This window comes from Drosophila montana, unplaced genomic scaffold, assembly GCF_035044405.1.
Source record: "Drosophila montana isolate Dmon_TW-CO22-7 unplaced genomic scaffold, ASM3504440v1 contig_2954_1, whole genome shotgun sequence".
NCBI lineage: Eukaryota > Metazoa > Arthropoda > Insecta > Diptera > Drosophilidae > Drosophila > Drosophila montana.
Genome location: NW_026997829.1, coordinates 207,501 through 228,561, shown reverse-complemented (window position 1 = coordinate 228,561; position 21,061 = coordinate 207,501). Strand labels below are relative to the sequence as shown.

Sequence of the window (21,061 nt, the reverse complement as noted above, 5' to 3'; positions counted from 1 at the left end):
GACCTGTCCAATGTCTTAGTTGGGCCCCGTCGGCCCCCGCTCGTCAGCTGCTCCTCGACTAAGGCCTTTGTCTTTTCTCTCACTCTGCCCCTCGCCCCCTGTGTGTGACTGTGTGTGTCTGTGTGTGTGTGTGTGTGTGTGTGTGTGTGTTGCTGTTGTTAATTTGCGTTTTGTTGCGTTTGCCAGTTCAGCAACATTTGTTGCTGTAGCTGTAGTTGTTGTTGGCTGGCAAATTGTTACACGCGTTGCTGCTTTGATGTCTTTATGGGTTTTGAATTTGTGGGCCCCATTCGCCGGCAACAATCGTGACTGCAATTCGCAGGGCTGCAGTCGCCCCGCTCCCCCTCCGCGCCATCACTTCCCTTGCTCACGCCTCGAGACGGAACTTGGCTTGTGTTGAAGCTGGAGCCGGAGCCGGAGTCGAAGTCGAAGTTGAACCAGCGCGCCAGCGCGCCCGCTCTCCTTGGCCAAAAGACATAATCAAATGTGGACAAAATTATTGAGCAATTTAGTTTTACTTTATGGAGCAATTGCAATGCTCGCTGATGGCCAGGCGGATGAGGCCTTTGCCGCTCGTTGAGAGTGTTGATGCCTCCGATGCCGATGCCGCTGCCGATGCCGATGCCGATGCCATGGAGCCGGCAAGCGGAATTTGTGGAGCGTTTTCTTTATGTTTATGCGGTAAATGGCATTAATGGATTTATAGATGCACGCTCTGCTGCGGCTCCAGCCTCAGCCCTGGGAGCTGGGTTGCTGTTCTTGTTGTTGTTGTTGTTGTTGTTGTAGCTTGTTTGCGCACAGTTTTGATTAGGATTTATGTGGTGCGGCGGCCATGTGAACCGCGTGTGGAACCGCAGAGGCAGCCGAATCGTCATCAGCGCTGCATCAATCATGATGTACATAAGTGCAACATAAGTGCGTAGGCACGCACCCAAGCAACAGATGAACTACAAAGTCGTTGTAGAAGGGCATGTCTAGCTAAGAAATGTGCCCTAAACGGCATCAATCAAAGCAGATATCAATCAGATGAGACGCATCAGTCATGATGTAAAGCATCAAATGACAAAGATATTGCTTAAAAACCGAACCAAAAGATTACGGTTTCGACTATGTTAATTTGGAACTTATATTATCAATCAAGGCGCCCGTCAATCACGCCAGATGTAAGGCATACACATTATAAACTTGTTATTTACTTCAATCAATTTGGATAATTAAGTGTTGACAAACTTGAAACAGCATGAAGACTACCTTTCAAAGCCATCAATCGGTCATTTAAAAGTTATAGAAATCGTTTTTATTGACCAAACGCTTCTTCAATCAGTCAATCACACAATTTGTATTACAATTTTTTAAAGATCTCATTAGCATTCTTGCCATCTATTGTTAACGTGCACAACAAGCTTTAATCTCCGCGAACCTGCACAGAAAATGCTGCACAATCCAGCTAAGAGCTTCAATCAAGGCATTTCGATTGAGGCGTCAATCAAAACATCGACCGTACAGTGCACTAGAATTGGCGATTGGGATTTGAACTTCAAAGCGACCTCTCACAACACCCACACACACACACACACACACACACACACACACACACACACACACACACACACAGGCTCACGCATAGACACATTTACACTGGGGCAAACAAGTAAATTTGATTGATGGTTGCATTGAGTTGGCAATCCCTGAATGCAGCCCGAGGACTATCCACTCTCCAGCCCAGATCTCTGAAAGGCATGACAAACGTTTTTTATATACATATACACATATATATATACCATATACTATATACATATATTTTTTTGTGTTATTTTACTTGGAGCGTCTTTTTTATGCGCTTACTTCTTGGGCCGTGCCCAGTTTTCAATTTTTTTGTTGCTTCGCTTTATTTCTATATATAGTACATATATATATACATATATATATGTATATAGTTTTTGTTGCATTTTATTTTGTTTGTGGCTTCTTTTAGCCGCGTTTGCCCTTTGGCCAAAAACTGTCGCAACTCATCAATTTTCATTCAGGCCGTGGGTCCGGCTCTCGCCTATTATTCACGCCTAGCCAAGGAGCAGAGTAACGAGCGCGTCCAGTCGCCAGTTCTCCAATTCTCTACAGCTCTCAGGCCCCTCAGTGGGCGTTTGGCTCTGACGTTAAGCCAGAGCAATGAATGCTTTTAGCTGAAAACTGAGTAATTGAGTGACAATTAAGTTATTTCTAGACGAACAAGCCGCGCGATCAGCACTCAGCTAGCCACTTGGCCAGTTTCCCAGTTCCCCCATTCCAGCTTGCCAGCTACCCCGCTCTCCCGCTCCCCCGATTCACAGCTCGCCAGCTCTCCAGTTTGGTCAGGCTTTTTATGAAATATTACCAAGTTCATATCTCAATTATGTATGCCGCGCGCACAGTGGTCGAAAGGCTACGAATTTGGTAACAAATTGAGTTCTTTGACATTTGCATCTGTTTTTGGCAGAAACTGAGTTTCAATTTCAATCGAGTGAAGAAAAATATAATACTTTCTTTTATTTTTTAATATTTTTTATACAATTTAAAGTACAATTTTTTGTTATTCGCCATTTGAAATTTGTATTTTAATTTGGTTACTTTTTTATTTAAAAATAAAAATAAACGTACATAGCTAACTAAGTATTTAAGTCTGTTCATACATGAATACACTTTGAACATTTTCATGACGCTCTTATCTGATTGCTGACCACGGTGCCTGAAGCTGGGCTCGCTCTCTGCGTGCGTGTCTGCGCTCTCTGAGTGAGATTAATCGCAGCTTTGACAGGCGCTGCATTCGACGACGACGCTGCTGCACTTTTTTTTCTTGAACATGATTAAACGAGCAAGAGCTGGTGCCAAAGCGGGGGCCGGGTGCTTGGGCCCGCGACTGCCTTTGACATTATCGCCGCCGTTGCGTCGTCGTCGTCGTCGTCAAGTCGAGCTGCGTTTCGTTGAGTCGAGTCAATCATTGGCTGGCATCATCATCATCAGCTGATGATCATCGGAGCTTTTTGGCGTTGCCTTTGATGTTGTTTGTGGTTGAACTTTAACACCGCTTATGTCAAATTATGTCTGCATTTTGGGCGACGGCGGCTGCGGCTGAGGCTGAGGCGTGGCGTCCGCGAGTCTCGGCTAGCGATTGCGCCCGCTCAACATTTGATTTATGAGTGTTTTTGTTTACCGCTCGCTGCAATTTGTGAATTATTACGCATGTGTGTGCTGTGCACCCCCCATCTATACGTTAGCGGGGGCTGTGCGGGGGCGCGGAACGCTCTGACAAATTGCACAAGAGCCGCGAACTTGAGAAAAACAATTGCGGCGATAGAAAAACATGCGAACAGCAAAACACACAAACAACAATAACTGCAAAAAGAACAACAACAGCAACAACAACGAAAAAGCAGACGCGATATGAAATGCGCAGCGACAAACTGCAGGAAATGCTGCGTGCTGGGGCAGGCAGTGTGCGAGAGGGTGAGGGGGGCCTGAGACCTACATATGAACAACAACAGAAGCAGGCAGCAGCAGCAGCAGCAGCAGCAGCGGCAGCAGCAGGCGGCGCGACGTCGTGCGTATGCATTTGACGCCGCCTCCACTGCGCGCACCGCCGCGCTCTGCTCCATTGCAGCGCTTACATAAGCCGCGCGTCGTTTCCGTCAATGCCGAACGCGCTCGCGCCCACACGCGCCAGCGAGCGCGCTCTTCTTGCTATCGTTCACGCTCTCTCACGCTTTATCTCTCTCTTTCTCTCTCTCTGCCGCGCTCTGCCGCCTGCCGTCTGCCGCGGCTGTTTCAGCTGCAGCGATCACAATGCGTTGCGCATCAGAACGAGCGACGCTCCTCGACCTTGACAGTGAAATTCATTTGCTGTCGACAGAGGCAATCGCTGCGGCTGCGGCAGCGGCAGCGAATGTGGCGCTTTTGCAATTTACGAGCGCAAATTGTTTTTGTTGTTGCCTTTTTGTACACTAGTTTGCAATTTATAGAACACTCAAACATTCTGCGTATGCGGGCGGACAGAATTGTTGTTGTTTAATTGTTATTGTTGTTGTTAGGTTAGGTGCATTTGCCGCGCGACCTTGAGCATTTTGCAATTGGCGCGACTTTGGCAGCGTGCGCACATAAAACTATGTATGAACGTTAATCTATATAGATAACATACATACATATGTATGTACATATGTAAATACATAGATACATACACATTGCACTTTCGAATTGCTTTTGCGATCTTCGCATAGAAATTTCTAATTGCACCCTACCAATCAAAGCCTCGGCTAGTTCAAATTGATAGAAGTGTTGACGAAAAAGTGTTCAAGCAACTGAGAACTCACATATACTCACATATACATATGTATGTAGGTGATCAGCTCTCGTTAAGAACGAAACTTCGTCAAAGCGTAAGAGTGAGAGAAGGGCAAGGGAGTTGAATTATTTTGCTTCTTCATATTGGCATGGCGTTCACATGCATACATACATACATACATACATACATATGTATTTTTACATTCATCTCAGTGTGAAAGTGAATAGTGAATTCGATGGATTGATATAATTTATGCAAACACTTGAAAATGGTAAATCGATTATTTAAATAAATTAAATAATGTATAACAGATATAAATGAATAATACGCATATTGTGCTTCTCATGAGAAAATAAACCCATGGTTATTTGCATGCATATGCATGCACATTTGTTAACAGAGTTAAAGTGAAATATTAGATGTTAGATTCGTATTGATCAAATTGAGTTCGATTTCTTACGTTCAAATTCTTAAGTTATTGCCCATTTGCCCATTTGCGCACTGCCCGCAAACGTCACAGCCCAGACAATACATACGAACAGGCATACATACATACATACATATATGTATGTGCATACAGGCAACTATGTATGTATGTACATACATATGTCTGTATATCCACAAGAATGTGGAGAAATGTACGCTTGCAGTTTCTGCTCTTCCCTTCTTCTCATTATCTATTTCTGTCTCTCTCTCTCTCTGTCTTACTGCATCGCCGCATCACTTGCGTCTGACTCTTCAGCCGCCGCCTTCATCCACATCTTCGCCTATTGTCATGCAGTTTTGCGTCTTTTGATGTTGCCTGTTTGCGTATTATTTTGGTTTTGTTTTTGGTTTTCTATTTTGCTTTCTGTATTTGCAATTTTTGCGCAACTAAGCAAAAAAAAAATAGCAATGCAAAAAAAAGGCAAAAAAAAAAACATAAGAAGAAAAAAATAAATACCGAACCGCATTTGTATAAAAATTGTGTTTGGCAATGAAAACCGTTGGACATTGGCTTTCACACACACACACAGGCGTATGTGTGCGAGTTTTTCGTGGCGTTTTGCCGTTTTTCCCGAAATTGTTTTTATTTTATGTAAATATTTTTTTTGTGTTTTTCGCACACAAGCACGAAACTTGTTTTTATTTTTAAGAATTTTAACAATTTGTGCACTTTCTTTTGTTTGCGAGCAAACATCGTAGGGGTGCGGGGCGGAATGCTGGTGGCAGTAGGAGGGGCATGGCAACGTCAGCTTTGGCAGCTGCTGTGCCCCGTTTGGGTCAAGTTTTCAAGGGCACGCGCGTGCAATATGCGATTGCGCTGCCGCGCTGCCGATGGCTGATCACAGGGCGGCTGAGGGTGAATGGTTACGGGTGCGGAGGTGCGGAGCGACGGTTGACTGTTTACGGTTGACGGTTAGGCGGCTGCAGTCTCTCGAAAGCTGTGCGAAGAGTGCGATTATGCATACGCCCGACGCTCTCAGCAAACGTCTAATGCGATCAGTTACACTTGCCAGCCAGCTAGCCGTACACACACACACACACACACAAGCCCACAGGCACATGCACACACCTACACTCGAACGCACACACGCGCTGGCTCTTTCGCACGCGTTTGGCCTTGCACGCTGCTGCGTCACCCGCTGCACTTCCGCACACACACCAAATTCGCACTGTTCTCTCGCTCTCCACTTTGCGGTATCTCTCACGCGCTCTCTTACGACAGCGCGCGCTCTACATCTAATGCGAGTGCAATTGTCGCAGCGACGTCGTCGTCGAAAAGTGAAAAGCTTGCAAAATAATATGCGAAAAAAAAACAACAAAAATGGCAAGAAAAAAAAAAATAACAAAAAAAAAGACCGCGTCGTGGCTGCGTTAGAATCGTTTTCTACGCCAACGCCGAGCGCAGCCAGCCAGCTGCAGTAGCGTCGCTGTCGCCGTTGGCGTCCGCGTCGCTGTCGCTATTGTCGTTACTCGTTTTCATTTCGCCTGCGGTTTCAGTTGTCATTTTACTACAGTCGCTGTTAGTTATTTGTGTGCGTCGTCTTCGTCGCCGTCGCTGACGTTGCATTCTAAGTGGGTTCTCGACTCGCCTCCGCACGCAACCGCCACGCAATCAACAAAGCAAACAACAATTAACGCATTTATCCAAAATTTTTGTTTGGTTTTTTTTCGCCTTCGGCAATTTCCGCTTTTTTAGTGCGTGTGAAAAGGCGCGCAAAACGCGTGCATCGCTGAGTCGCTCTGCTTGCAGTCGCTGCAAGCCGCCGTTAGCTGCTTGCGCTGAGATCTCAAGGCTACACGCGTCACAATTGTTGTTGGTTTTGTTGCTGCTGCTGTTAAAGGAGTCTGCGTCGCTGCCGCCGCCGCGTCTGCGTCGCGCTTGCGTTTGCTGTCCGCTGCTGCTGCTGCTGCTGTTGCGTCTGCGTCAGCGTCAACAGCATTGCGTCTACGTGTTCATATGCGCAAATTCCTTTCAACGCAGTCCGTGCCGTTTGCCGTTTGCCGTTAACCGTTACCCGTTGCCTGGCGCTTTGTTGTTGCTGCTTTAATTGCGAGCAATTTGCCGTTTGCGACTCTGCTTTAATTATTTTGTATACCTTTTTTTCGAGTGTTTCCCGTTTATTTATTTGTATTTTTTTTTGTTATATTTGTCGCGTAGCGCACAAGAAATGAACGCCACGTTTTTCATATAATAATAAAAAGAGAAAGCAAGTGTGTGAGAGTGAGAGAGAGAGAGAGAGGGAGAGTGAACGAATTTTTCAACATTTGTGCAAATAATTTTTTGTCGTTTACAACAAATTTATCGTGTGTGTCGCTGCCTGCTGCATAAGCAAACAGGGTGAGTCAAGTAAATAACGGACAAAACGAAACGCTGTTAAATGAAACATCTATTTAAAACATGGCGTATACGTTATAACTCATACGCACTGTTGCCCTTTATTTTTTTTAATTAACTCGTTTACTTGCGTATTTCAAGAAATCAGGACTCAGAAAGCATCAAATTTATATTTTTTAAATTAATCTTTATCCAAAGAATTAGTTTTTGCATTAGTATTTGAGATAAAAAACACGATACATCTCTTGTTATCTTGGCAAATATGTGGAATAATGTAGTGTAGGAAATGTAAATCAAATAAGCTTAAAAAAAATATACTTTACTAAAGTCAGTCGATCTATATTCAAGTTTTAGAGTATTTAAAAAGGTGGCCTTATATAAACTAAAGTCAGGCTCTTTGAATGGAAAGCTCCATTTAAAAGGCATCGCTTCTGGCATGGGTAGATCTTGTAGTGCCAATCTTTACAAATTTCGATAAGTATGAATGCCAAGGGAGAATACACAGTTCCACAATTGACTTAGCTAGATCAGAAATCGATATTTATCGATGGTTTCAATTGATTGTCAATCAATTGCTATAAAATATAGAGTCTTGGATCAATCTGCGTTCCCTTTATATTCCATACTCTTTTTTATAAATATATATTTTCATTAAACGTTTTTCAGTTTTCGCTTAAATAGTTCATAATCAATCCATGCATCAGTTTTTCTAGGGTGTTACGCACTGCGAATATGCCCTGTTGCTCTTGTCAATGCCTTCAGCTGCAGAAAGAGCAAAACAATAACAAATGACAATTTATTGTTGTTGGCTTCTCTACTTATCAATTTAAAAAAAAAGAAGAAATGTTTAATTAATAAATAAGAATGCATGAAACTCAATTTGAAGCACAAAATTATAAAAAATAAAAATAAAAAAAAAGAAACTAGAAATGAAAATATAATTAGAATTCGAATTAGAAATGCGAAATGCATTTGCAGCTAGCGACAGCAGCCGCCGCCGCGATAAATGCCAGCAGCTGCGTCGACGTTGACGCCTTCTGATAAGCGCTGATGGCAGTGAGTAGGAGGTGGCAAGGGGTGCCTGGCAAAGGGGCGGAAAAGGTGGGGGGGGGGGGGGGTGAAGGTGGAGGTGGAGGTAAGCAACAAAAGGTGGAAGAGCGCAGGGCGCATTGTATGCGTGTGTTTTGCCGATAAGAAGGCAAGCGAGAAGGCAACAACAGAAGAGAGATAGAAAAAGCGAGAGGGCAACTCAGAGAGAGGGAGAAGCAGGAGGGGAGGAGTAAGTGAAGAAGAAGGCAAACGCGATCTTTTTGCAGCCAGAAGGCAAACCAGGTGCGACAAAAACAACAACAACAACAACTGCGCTGCTTTCGCCTAACAAATTTTCGACGCTTACTGCAATTGTTGTTGCTGTTGTTGTTGTTGTTGTTATTGTTGTTGCACTGCTTTGCTTAATGCAGCGCAACGAATTGCGGCGAAACTTTTTCATCAGCCCACACGAAATGGCAAAGCCCAAAAACAGCAACACACACACCCAACCGCAAACGTGGCTAACAGCATGATGATGAGCACGGGAGGGGCTAGAAAAAAGGTACAGGCAGGCGAAGGGCGGGTAAAGGGGACCTGAGCAGAGCAGAGCAGAGCAGAGCAGAGTTGATTTTCCCACGAGTGCCGCAACGCTTTTCATCAACGTCAGCGCTGACAGACAGCCAGCGACAACAGATGCGAATGAGAAAAGACAAAAAAGAGAAAAAACAAAACAACCAAAAGAAAAACTGAAAACAAATTCAGACTGAGAGGATGCTCAGGTGTGAATCGCATTTTGGTTGTTCTGCTGCCCAGTTTCCTCAGGTGGCCCCGCCTCCATGCGCCCACACTGGCACGCCTCAATCCCCCCAACCCCTCACCAAAAGTAACACTCATAAATTTTATTCAATTACATTTGCCTATAGGAAAATGGGAAAGAGAAAGGCATGAAAAGTCATGTCATCTTGAACTAAAAGAGCTTAAGCGATCATTTGCCGAGCAGATTATTTATTGGTCGATTTTGTATAGGAATATGGTACATATATATATTATCAAAATAACTGAATGATCTTAGAGCATAAGATGTATAGTATCTATTTTTATTAGCTGAAAAAATGCAAGAAAATATATTAATTATCTTTAAAATTCGATTGGTTTCTCGAAAATAAGTACATTTCATTAATTTAAAATTCTTAACTTTAATTAAATATTTAACGAGCTGGAGCCGAAAATATCTCGGAGATAAAATGTATTAAAACAAAATTGTTTTATTTTTTTTTTATTTTAATAAATTTTAATCAAACTCTCGAGTCAACTAATTAATTTGTTAAGTTTTAAATAAATAAAAATGTACCTTTGAATAAACTTTAACTAATTATTATAATTGATATTATTATTTGTATTATTATTTATTATTATTATTCGTTATTATTATTTATTATTATTATCGATTATTATTATTAAAATTATTTTTTTTATTATTATTATTATTATTATTATAATTATTTTTATTTTTAATTTTATTATTATTATTATTTTTATTATTATTATTATTGTTATTATTATTATTATTATTATTATTATTATTATTATTATTATTATTATTATTATTATTATTATTACTATTATTATTATTATTATTATTATTATTATTATTATTATTTATTATTATTATTATTATTATTATTATTATTATTATTATTATTATTATTATTATTATTATTATTATTATTATTATTATTATTATTATTATTATTATTATTATTATTATTATTATTATTATTATTATTATTATTATTATTATTATTATTATTATTATTATTATTATTATTATTATTATTATTATTATTATTATTATTATTATTATTATTATTATTATTATTATTATTATTATTATTATTATTATTATTATTATTATTATTATTATTATTATTATTATTATTATTATTATTATTATTATTATTATTATTATTATTATTATTATTATTATTATTATTATTATTATTATTATTATTATTATTATATTTAGAAAGGTTGCCAAGAACAACATTAAATAAGTAAAAATAGTAATAATTATTAAATAGATTATTATTGTGTTATAATAAAAAATACGTAATAATATAAATTCCTAATAAGAAAAAAATATGAAAATTTTAATATTTATAATGACAACAATATATTAAACCATACATTTAACAATTTAAATAGTTGACTAGCAAAGGGAATTTATGAAATTTTTTTAAAATTATTCCTTTGCTCTTGCTTAAACTTTTTCTCTCTTTCTCTCTCTCTCTTTCGCTCTTTCTCTCTCCCCCTCTCCCTTTCTCTCTCTCTCTCTCTTTCTATCTTTTTCTTTCTCTCTAACTTTTGCTTTCTTGGCAGTGAGCGCGCTTGTTTTTATTGTTTCCGCTGTCTACAGCATTCGTAAACGTTTTGATTGCTAGAGCGCAGAAATTCGAAAGCAACTATTTTTTTTGAATTATCATTGTCAAAAGAATTTAAAGAAAATATACCAATAAATGGGAAATTAATTTTACAAGTAATATTTAGTTTTTAAGATTAAATCTATTTTATATTAATGTTATTTTATTTTCGATTGATTTTGCTTTAAACTCATTTGAATTAGTCTCTAGATGCACTCTATGGATTCTATAGCGCATCTGAGCTGTCGGCTTGCATATGTTATTTAAATTTAAAGCTGTTTGTTGTATCCTCTCTCTTTTTTTTTAAATGTTGTTGTTGTTGTTGTTGTCGTATCGTCGTGTCGGCGTCGTCATTGCAGTTATGGGTGTGGGAAAAGTGGGCGGAGCAAAAAGTGCGACGTCGTCGTTGGCGGTGGCGTCAACTCTTCGTGTCTGTGTGTTTAGTTGTAATTGCATTTGTGCAACAACTACAACAACGGCAACGGCAACGACAACAACAACAATTTGCTATTTGCTGTTTTTGTCGTTTGCATGCGACACGCGCTTAAATTGAATTGGATCATATCTGTTTTTTTTCCTTCTCTCTTTTTTTTTTTACCCCCAAGTGCATTGGCGAACAACCAAACGCATTGTTGTTGGTTGTTGGTTGTTGTTGTCGTTGTTGTTGCAGTTAACTGCATAAAGTAAATTGTGGCCACGCCCGGCCGCTGCCTTTCTCTCTCTCAACAACAAAAAATAAAATAAAAACTTAATAAAATGCCAACTGGCCATTTGAAAGTTGTCGTTTTTAATAGTATTTGAGTTGCTTTTGTTGCTATTTCTATAATAAATTTAGTTTATTATAGTTTACATATATCGCACAGCCTAGAATTAGCTAACGTTTAATTAATTAAATAGTTGCGGTATAGCCTAAGCGAATCATGGCAGCCACTTGTCCGTTTTTGCAGGGTATCTTGTAGTCAGCTGCCGGCTGTCGGTTGCTTCGCACATTTGTGTAAGCTTTGAGCTTTGGTTGCGTATACGCAGCGTTGCGCCAGTTCTTTTGCTGGCATTCTCTTGGCTCGGCTTGGCTTGGCTGGGCTGGGTTGTGGCCCTGAAATGTCTATTATTTCATTAGGCAACAATTGATTTGCTTGCCACGGCAATTGGCAATTGGCGCGTTGCACGTAGCACGTAGCACGTAGCCCGTTGCTAGCTGCTCGCGTTTTGAACTTGCCACACATTCGTTTTGATGAATGAGTTTAATCAATTTTCACAGCAGCAGCAGCAGCAGCAGCAGCATGCCAGTTGGCATTGTTGCAAGCCGCCTGATTGTTGATTGTTGATTGTTGCCGCAGTTGCAGTTGCTGCTTGTGGCAGCTGCCCAGCTGGGCTGCAAGTGTCTGCTGCACTTGACTCTGAAACGCTTTTGAATTGCGCTTAATTGCAGTTCGCACTTATGTAATGGGGCCCGGCCCTGTCCGGCCAATCCAATGCATTGCATTCTCTCATCACAATCTGCCCGCCGCCCGCCGCCCGCCCACTTCTCTGCAGCCCATTCTGCTGCTTGAATAATACACACAATGCGAGGCGGCATTCGCTTTGTTGTTGCTGATCGATTGTTTCTTAATAAGTGTGTGTGCGTATGTGTGTGCGTCTGTGTGTGCGTGTATATTTGCCATTTCTATGCCTTCCATTTTATTATCTTTATCTAATTGCCGCTCTTCTGCTTCTTTCCATTTGCAGGTAAGTGCCGCCCTGGACCCAAAAGACGATTAAAGCGTCTCCATCGGCTTCCCCCCTTTTGGATATGCATTTTGGTGAGCTAATGGAACTAGGCAATAGCTAATGACTGTTATCCTCCATCTCTCTCTCCCTCTCTCTTTTCATATAGCTCTCTCTTGCTAGCTATAGATAAACTTTTCATTATTGGACATTTAAAGACTTAGGTTCACTTTAAAACTCTATCTTTCGACTAGAATTCGTGCAGTCTGGTTCTTAGAATTTTTAAGCTTATCTTAATATTCTTAAATTAAGCATATTTGGGCTGAATTTCATGCAGTTTCGCTCGTTCAATTTTTGAGAATATTTTAATATTCTTAAATCAAGCATGATTTATGAATGAAATAAATGCTGAATTTAATAAATGCTTGCTTTAAGTACAAAATACTTAAAGCAAGAACTCGCACACTTAAAATAAACTTAACTTAATTTTACCATGAGGGTAAAAAGATGTCTAAGATTTGGTTCTGTTTTTAGAAATGATTTAATTTAAAGAATTTTTTGATTACATTCAGACAATGCTTGTTCTTAATTCAGGACCTTTTTTGAAATTGATAATCTTAAAGGAGTTTAATTTGTCATTATCATTTAACATTTAACATTTACTCAATTGGCAATTCTCTTTCTATTAATTGACATAACAGCACTTTTAACACTACATATTACATACTTTAATTGTTCCACTTCCCTATGTTTTACAACCCTGTTTACAGATTTTTCTTTTGCTGTTATATTTTTTTGCATAATTTGCAACACTTTTACATTTGCTAGTTATTTATTTATCAACCTTACTCTCTTTATATTTTACAACACATTTTTCTTGATATTTCATTATACATTTTTTAACAGTGCTTCTGCTTATATGTTCCTATCTATTTGACAAAACTGAACGGAAGTTAACTACTACAGTGACATGATTTACAGATTCTATTGTGTTTCACAACACTGGCTAACAGTTAACGTGAACTTTAAGCTGCAAGAAGAAGAGCAGCAGAACACATCACCAAGCACATTCACTGAAAGAATGGTCAAACGACCGGTTGACTGACTGACTGTCTAACTGACTGACTGAATGACTGACTGATTGATTGATTGACTGATTGACTGACTGAGTGACTGAGTGGCTGACGGATTGATTGACTTATTGACTGAGTGGCTGACCGATTGATTGATTGACTGAATGACTGACTGACTGAATGACTGAGTGGCTGACCGATTGATTGACTTATTGACTGAGTGGCTGACCGATTGATTGATTGACTGAATGACTGACTGACTGAATGACTAAGTGGCTGACCGGTTGATTGACTTATTGACTGAGTGGCTGACCGATTGATTGATTAACTGAATGACTGAATGACTGAATAACTGAGTGGCTGACCGATTGATTGACTTATTGACTGAATGACTGACTGGCTGGCTGACTGACTGAGAGGGTCATCCCGTTATATTATTTTCCTACCCTAACTGCAACGCGTCTGACTGTCAGCTGTTTTGGCTGACCCAAATTCTCGAGCAGAAGGGAAGATTTCTATCAGCCAAATGAGTGCTGGCAAACCCTTTTTGGCTGTTCGTTAAGACCCGGTGAAAGTTGTGGCACGTGCGGCAACAGCAGCTGCTGCTGCTGCTGTGGCAGGAACTGTTCCTGTTGCTAATTGTCAGCGAAATATTTCGGCGCTTCTGTGGAATGTACCGTTAGGTTGCTTCCGTTATATGTTCATCTGTGTAGCTATTGTTTTTGGCATTTATTTTTGTTAGGGGAGGGGTGCAACTTTCACTTGCGCATGTGGCAAAGGCAGCTGCCCAGTTGTTGCATGCCGCATTCCGTTAGCCATAAAAGCCGGCATCAATCATAGCCGCTAGTTGAGTGGAACGTGGCAGGAGCCTGGCCTGGCCTGGCCTGGCCTGGCCGCTCGGTATCTGCCACAAAATGGGGCGTTATCGCTCTTAATGACACGTCATTTGTTGCAAGTTCTGCGGCGCTCTGTGGCAACTTATTAGATTTGCCACATGCCGAACGATTCATCTTTTAATTACCGCGCTGAAAGCGCGCATTTTTCAATAGCGCATCGATTTCAGGCGCTTGCGCGACTGCGCAGCCGTCTCTCCACACCACTCGCCCGCTCTCCCCATCTCTCTCTCTTTCACTCTGTCAGTTACACCGCGCGATGTCTGTCTCTCTCGCACTGACTACCCACGCATGCCTGAGCAATTTTGCTGTGCGCTTTGCACTAAAATAAATCTGCGGCGATTTGTTTGTTTGCACAAGTCGCCGCCAGTCGCCGCGCCGCCACTCGCCTTGCCCCGCCAATTGGCGGCGTCTCCGCGTGTAGCCCGTTAAGCGCCTGGGGGCTTGCACTAAATATTACAGCCTGCTTAGTTGCTTATACCTTGTATTTTGTATATACCCTGTACACATGGAGAGTATGTAAAAAGCTTTTCAATAATGTGACAGACATGCTAGTCAAATTCTTTCATATCAAAATCAAAGGACTTTTAATATATATCAGAGTATATGATATTTGGGAATATGGAAATCTAATTGCCCCGATTATCCAATTATATATTAATTTTTCCTAAGATGCCAAACATAATACTGAATCTTAAAGAAACCTAACCTCCTGGTTATTTCATATTTGAGTGAAATGTGCTTAGAGGGTATCTGTTAGGCGAGCATTCTTAACTAATGCAATTTTACATGTTTTTAGTGCATATTCATGTGTCTCGCTCCATCTCTCTCGCTCCATCTCTCTCCCTCCCTCTCTCTCGCTCTCTCTTTCGCTAGCTACCTGACTCTCTCTGTCTCTGTCTCTCCCGGGTGTTATTTATCATAAAAAATTGCTCAGATTTGTTTTGCGACGGCAAAGACATGACGCTCATTTGTTAGCAAACGAACTGGCAACTGGCAAACTGCAGCACTCTAGACACACAGAGGGGCTGTATGCGAAGGGGTGAATGGAAGGAGGAAGGGGGGGGGGGGGGGGCAGAGGGGATTGTAGGTAATGGGAGGAGGCTTAAACTACAGCTTTGGCACTGACTCCACCAGCTGCTGGCAACCTTCTCCGCGTGCCTAGCCTTTGCCTTCCCTGAGCCCCTGCCAAATGCTTTCACTCTAGGCGTTTCAGTCGATCTTGCATACCCTGTAAACATGCAAATGGGCATACAGGGCAGCCCGAAGGCTCTCAACCAGGCTTGGCTTGGCATTGTTGTTGGGCTATATTCTAAGGGTAAATAACTGCCTGGTCTCGAACTGATCAGCTTAAAACTTAACTTGCAGCATTCCACTCATTTTCCACTCGTGAAAGTGAATGATACCTAATGATTTAGTCAATACAGAACGAGTGAGTGAGCATATTTGAAGTATTCTTCACTCTTCTTTCGTGCAAGTAACAGCTTTTACAGGGCATCTGCTAGTTGTGCCCATGCACTATTATTTGTTTGATGTATGTTTCTTCTTTTTTTTTTTTTGTGCAAAAACTTGCTCTGCACTTGCGTCGTGTGTTCTTATTTTTATTAATGCAGCCGCCGACTGTTGCCAAAGTTCAACGCAAATATAATCTGTCAAATAATTTATCAGTGTTTGCTGACGATGAGCTAAGAGCAGCAGCAGCAACAACAGCAGCAGCAGCAGCAACAGCAACAACAGCAGAAGCAACAACAGCAACAACAGCAGCAGCAGCAACATTGAGACCTCGCTGTCTGTGCCTGTTGCCTTGTGCAAAGTTCACGTTAAGTGCTTGACAACAACAATTTCGCATCGATAAAGAAATGCTTTCTTTCATCATCAAGTGCTGCTGCTGGTGCTGCTGCTGCTGCTTCTTCTTCTTCTTGGTTTGCTATTTTGATTATTTTTGGAAGCGGAATCTAATGCTGCGCCCAAGCTGCACACTACACTCGTGTCATCGAGCAGCAGCAAATTCTTCAAGTATTTTCTTCATATTTTATTGAACTTGTTCCTCAGACTTTCAGTTTACAGATCCTTCAGTTGAGGCTTTGATTCTAGCTGCTACCCATTTTAAACACACACACGCACGCACATTTCCAATCTGGCCTAAAAACTATTTGTTCAAGGCGTCTTTAGGCATTCGATCGGGGTCCCTCTTTCTATGATAGTTGTTAATTCTCGAAAAGGCATAAAAGTTGAGACAGGAAATGTGGCACAAAGTCTTTGGGCTAAGCTATAAAAAAGGCTAAAAGCTCTCTTGAGTTTTTTTTTAGATTTTCTTTATCATTTTATATATGTATATATGTACATATATATGTACATATATATTTTTGTTCACATTGAGATGTTATTCGATGCTTCTGCTTGGAACTAGTTCCAGTTACGCGTTTAATGCCTTGGCACTAGTTCCGGTTCCGGTTCCAGTTCATTTTTATTTTCTGCTCATTTGCTTAAGTTTCGGTTCTGGCTGCGTTTTCGTGTTCCATTCGCTGCTTTTTGTTCCAGTTCAATTAATTTTGCCAGTTCCGTTCGTTCATGTCGACTTTGTCAATGCTTTTGTTTTGTTTTTCTTTTGCCATGTAAAATGTTTTCTATGGTTTGCTGGCATTTCGCATTTGTCTCGCCCGATCGACAGCCGTTTGCTTGTGTGGATGTGTGTATGTGTGTGTGTGTGTTTGTGTGTGTTTGTGATTATGTGTTTGCTCTCAAACAGAAAAGATTTAATTATCTCAAGGTTGCACGCGCGCTATTTTATCTGGCTCCTCTTCCTCTTCATTAGCTGACGCTTTGCGCTATTTTCAACACTGTTCCCCGCCCTGCGCTGCGGTCTGCCTCATACTCTGCAACTGCACTGTGCCATATTATTTTGGCCACCACTGTCCCTTGGAATTGTATTGAATATTATATATTAAGAAAATGGAACGTAAATATATTGTCATTAGAGAATTTCAATCGACGCAATGTTCGCAGCTTTTCCATTGTCCATTGACCAACGGGAAAAGGTAGCCTGAACTTGGGTTAAACACTTTGTGGCACAGTTGTTGCTGCCACTTCGCCGGTGCCTGCCGCACTGCGTGCTGTGGCCAATGATGAGGGGCAGTGCGAGGAACCGCTTGGCATTGTTACCCAGAGACCTACAGAAGAGCGGCTGTTGCTGGTGTCAAAAGCTGGGCCGAAGCGAAGGCCAATGCGATTGCGGAAGCTGCAGCAGCAACCACAAAAGGCAACTGTCGTTGTTGTCGTTGTTGTTGTGGCTGTTGTCTGCTTCAGCTGTTGCTGCTGCTGTGGCTGTTGTTATTGGACACCTGTTGTCCCTGCGTCGATTTATCGCTCGTGTTGCTGCTGCCTTCTGTTGTTGCTGTTGTGGCCGGGCGTCTTGCCTCGAAATCGTGCCGTTTATGATGATGGCCACTTGCCGCTGCTCGCCTTTTATTGCTTTTCGATTGCAGCGTGTGAATTATGATCTTGCAAGAGGCGGCAACAGCAACGGTGGCTCTTGCTTGCCTGCCGGCAGCAGGTTGTTGTTGTACCTGCTGCTGCTGCTGCTTACAGCGGTCACGTGCGCTAAGTGTTGCAGTGCTTTGATATTAAGCGCCAACAGGTGTCGAATTGCTACAACAAACACAACTGCCCACCATTAAGGCAACGGTAACAGCAGCAACAACAGCAACAACACAGCAACTGTTGCTCTTGTGCCCTGTGGCATGTCAGCAGCAGCAGCAGCTACAATAATACACAGCACTGCAGCAACATATCATTAAGAACAAGAGCAACAATAAAAAAAAACGAACAAAAAGGAAAAGAAGTGAAAAGAAAAGCAAAGCAAAGCAACTGGCAATCAGCAGCAACTGGCAAAAGCTGCCCAAATCAATTGCTGCCGTTGCAGCAACAGCAGCAGCGGCAGCAGCAGCAGTTGCTGCCGTTGTTGCGTTGACACAATCAACAGCAGCAGTTGCTGCAGCGACAATAGCCAAAGTCTGGGCATGATTTATGGCCAGGCATTTTCTTGCATCTCACCCACACAGAGATGCGACGCACACCAGCAACACACGCTAATTGTGTGTGAAAGCAGCAGCAACTGGCAGCAACAACAGCAACTTGCTGCATTGCTCATACGCCCACGTGTACAACAACAACAACCACAACAACAACAACAGCAACGATCGCATTACCATTCGCTGGCATATTTAGCATTCGCATAGACGCAATCATAACCATAAACAGTTTTTTTGGCCTTTTTTTTCAACTCCTTTTCTTTGTTGCTATTTTTGGCCGTTTTTAGCATTTGGCTTGGCAACTGCAACATTTTGTGGCGGCTCTTGTTTTGAATAAACGCAAAGCCGAGCGACGCTTTTGGTCAGCTGCTGCTGCTGCTGCTGTTGCTGCTGGTGCTTGCCCCCGCCGCCCATAAAAGGCGCTTGTAAGTGCTACTGTTTATCCAATGCGCCTAACGGTACGAAAATGCGCCGCATAATTTACGCAAAAAAAAAATAAAAATAAAAAGCGAAAAATTGGCAAACAGCTGCCGAAAATAAGCGGTAAAAAGCGCTTCACACACACACACACACACACACGCACATATACCCATATGCAAACAGGCTGAAAAGCTGCTGCGCGCTTTTCACTTTTCACAAATGGCCATGCAAATTACAAGACACATTAGCCGAGTCAACAATCCTACGCCTAACCCAAAAATGGGAGCAACTACAACAGCAGCAGCAGCAGCAGTAGCAACATGCCGCATGCCGCATGCCACATACATTTGCCTAGTCAGGCGAGAGAGCAGTTTACAGTTTACAAAACGGAAATACGCCAAAAATATGTTTACAGCAGCTGCTAAGCGGCCATAGGAATTGCTGCTGCTGCTGGGAGCTGCTGCTGTTGCTGCTGGGAGCTGCCAGCAATTGTTGCTGCTGCCAAACAGAGTTGCCAATGCAATAAGCAACAGCTAAAGTTCTTAGCAAAAAAAAAAGATGAAAACTTTAATTGAGAGGATATTAAATTCGATTTTTTTTTAAAGTTTTTTAGACTATGTCTCAACTATTTGAAAAACAATTTAAAATATTTTGAAAAATCATTTTAGTGTGTAAAAGCTTTCTGCTCGGGCCGACTTGAATATTTGACTTTATTTGTTAAAATCATTTTGCATATTATAGAATATAATTAAAAATATTAAACAAATATAATATCCAAACAAAAACTACATATATAAAAAGTCTGCTATAAAAATATATGAATAAAACACATGTGGAAGAAAAATGATATTGCTGTTATTTTTAATCATTTAATTATTCCATATTTTAATATATATTTTTTTTGCTTTTCCATTTTTTTTAAATAGTGCATATTTTAATTACATTTTCGTAAATTTGTATATTTATAATTTTATTTTTTGTTTAGTTTAGAATTTATCTGAAAGTCCAAAGTTCTTCTTGTAAATATAAATAATATTGAAAATTTTCCCGCTTTATTTGCAACTAATTTTAATAAAAAGAAGCTCGTCTATTTGCCAGCCAAAAATGCATTATGTAACTAGTAAAAAAAAAGGAAAACAATCATATTTTGCTTATGATATTTGCTTTGACAAACCATAAATAAGTCAAAATATAACAAATTGTTGACTCGTTTGCTAATTTGCAAAATGCTCATTTGCCATAAGTTGCAACACTAAATGACATTGTGCAACACTGTGCCCAAAAAAAAAAAAAAATGGAATCAAATAAAAACAATTGACTTACTACCACCCACAACAACAGAAGTTCGTTATTTAACTGGAATGCAAATAAATAATTGTTACATTTCCCAAATGTACATCACATATGTATGTTTATCTTGCGAAGTGCATCATTTTAAAAGAGAGATGGCAACTCTGGCAGCTGCCTTTCGTTGGCCTGGTCAGTCAGCTAGTTGCTGGACTTTGTCGTGGCCCGTTTGGAATGTTTAGTTAACCGTAAATACCAAAAAGTCGCGCTGCGCCCGCGCCATTTTGGCATTGATTGCTAAGACCAAGGCAGGCACACACACACACACACATATGGCTAAAGAAACACAAACACACATGGACATGTGAATACACTCACTGAAGCGTGAATAACATTTGGTAATCATGGCACAAACACGAAAATGCATTAACCAAAATTGTGATCATAAATTTTCAATCGACACGCGGCGGGTGCTGTTGTTGTTGCAGCTCTAACTAACTGAGCCCCCTATATGTGTGTGTGTGTGCGCAAGTGTGTGTGTGTGTGCGTGTGTGTGAGTGACTTGGCCAAGCGCATGAATGACTGGACTAAAACTGAACTGGACTACGCTGCATTTGGCCAGCAGCACAGCATATTGTTGTTGTTGTTGGTGTTGTTGGTGTTGTTGCTGTTGCTGTTGCAGCTGCGCGCATTCTTGGTCAGAGAAAGTTTTTGTTGTTGTTGCTGTTGCACAAGTGGCAGCCAGCTATGCAGCTTCCACAGCGTTGCAGTTGCAGTTGGGTCAGTTAAATGCCAAAGGCTGTGCCTGCCGCTGGTTGCCGCTGGTTGCTGCTGCTGCGGCTGCTCGGTTGGCATTTCACAGACCTTGCTGCTGTGGGACTAGCTGCGTGGGTGCAACAACAGCAACAACCACAGCAAGCTTCATGCAACAAGCAGCAAGCAGCAAAGATGCCTTTTGGTCTGAGCCTGCGCGACACTTGGCCGCAATTCTTCTCCTAGTCCTACCCCGCCAGCTTTGATAATCATGCACTTGTTTATTAGTTTGAGACTATAAAGATGACAAGATTTACT

General features: G+C 41.1%; 2 protein-coding genes across 6 annotated transcripts in view; one reads left to right on the top strand and one right to left on the bottom strand.

Moving 5' to 3' along the window:
* The window catches only part of mamo (maternal gene required for meiosis), a 172,928-nt gene that overhangs the window by 63,559 nt on the left and 88,308 nt on the right, over nt 1–21,061 (top strand). Inside the window, exons 1-3 of one of the 5 annotated variants that reach the window (XM_064684702.1) lie at nt 6,263–6,370; nt 6,957–7,136; nt 12,308–12,381. The exons of 3 other annotated variants lie outside the window; for them this stretch is intronic. The gene's annotated coding sequence lies outside the window, so the exon portion shown is untranslated. Of the gene's footprint in view, nt 1–6,262; nt 6,371–6,956; nt 7,137–12,307; nt 12,382–21,061 lie in introns of those variants that run through there. One more of the 5 variants, XM_064684701.1, reaches the window with a different exon arrangement.
* LOC135430135 (adenylate cyclase, terminal-differentiation specific-like) overlaps nt 17,555–21,061 on the bottom strand; it is a 12,529-nt gene continuing 9,022 nt past the window's right edge. The window contains exon 5 of the mRNA XM_064684687.1: nt 17,555–17,852. Within this exon, the coding sequence (XP_064540757.1) occupies nt 17,555–17,852 (298 nt within the window). The remainder of the gene's footprint in view (nt 17,853–21,061) is intronic.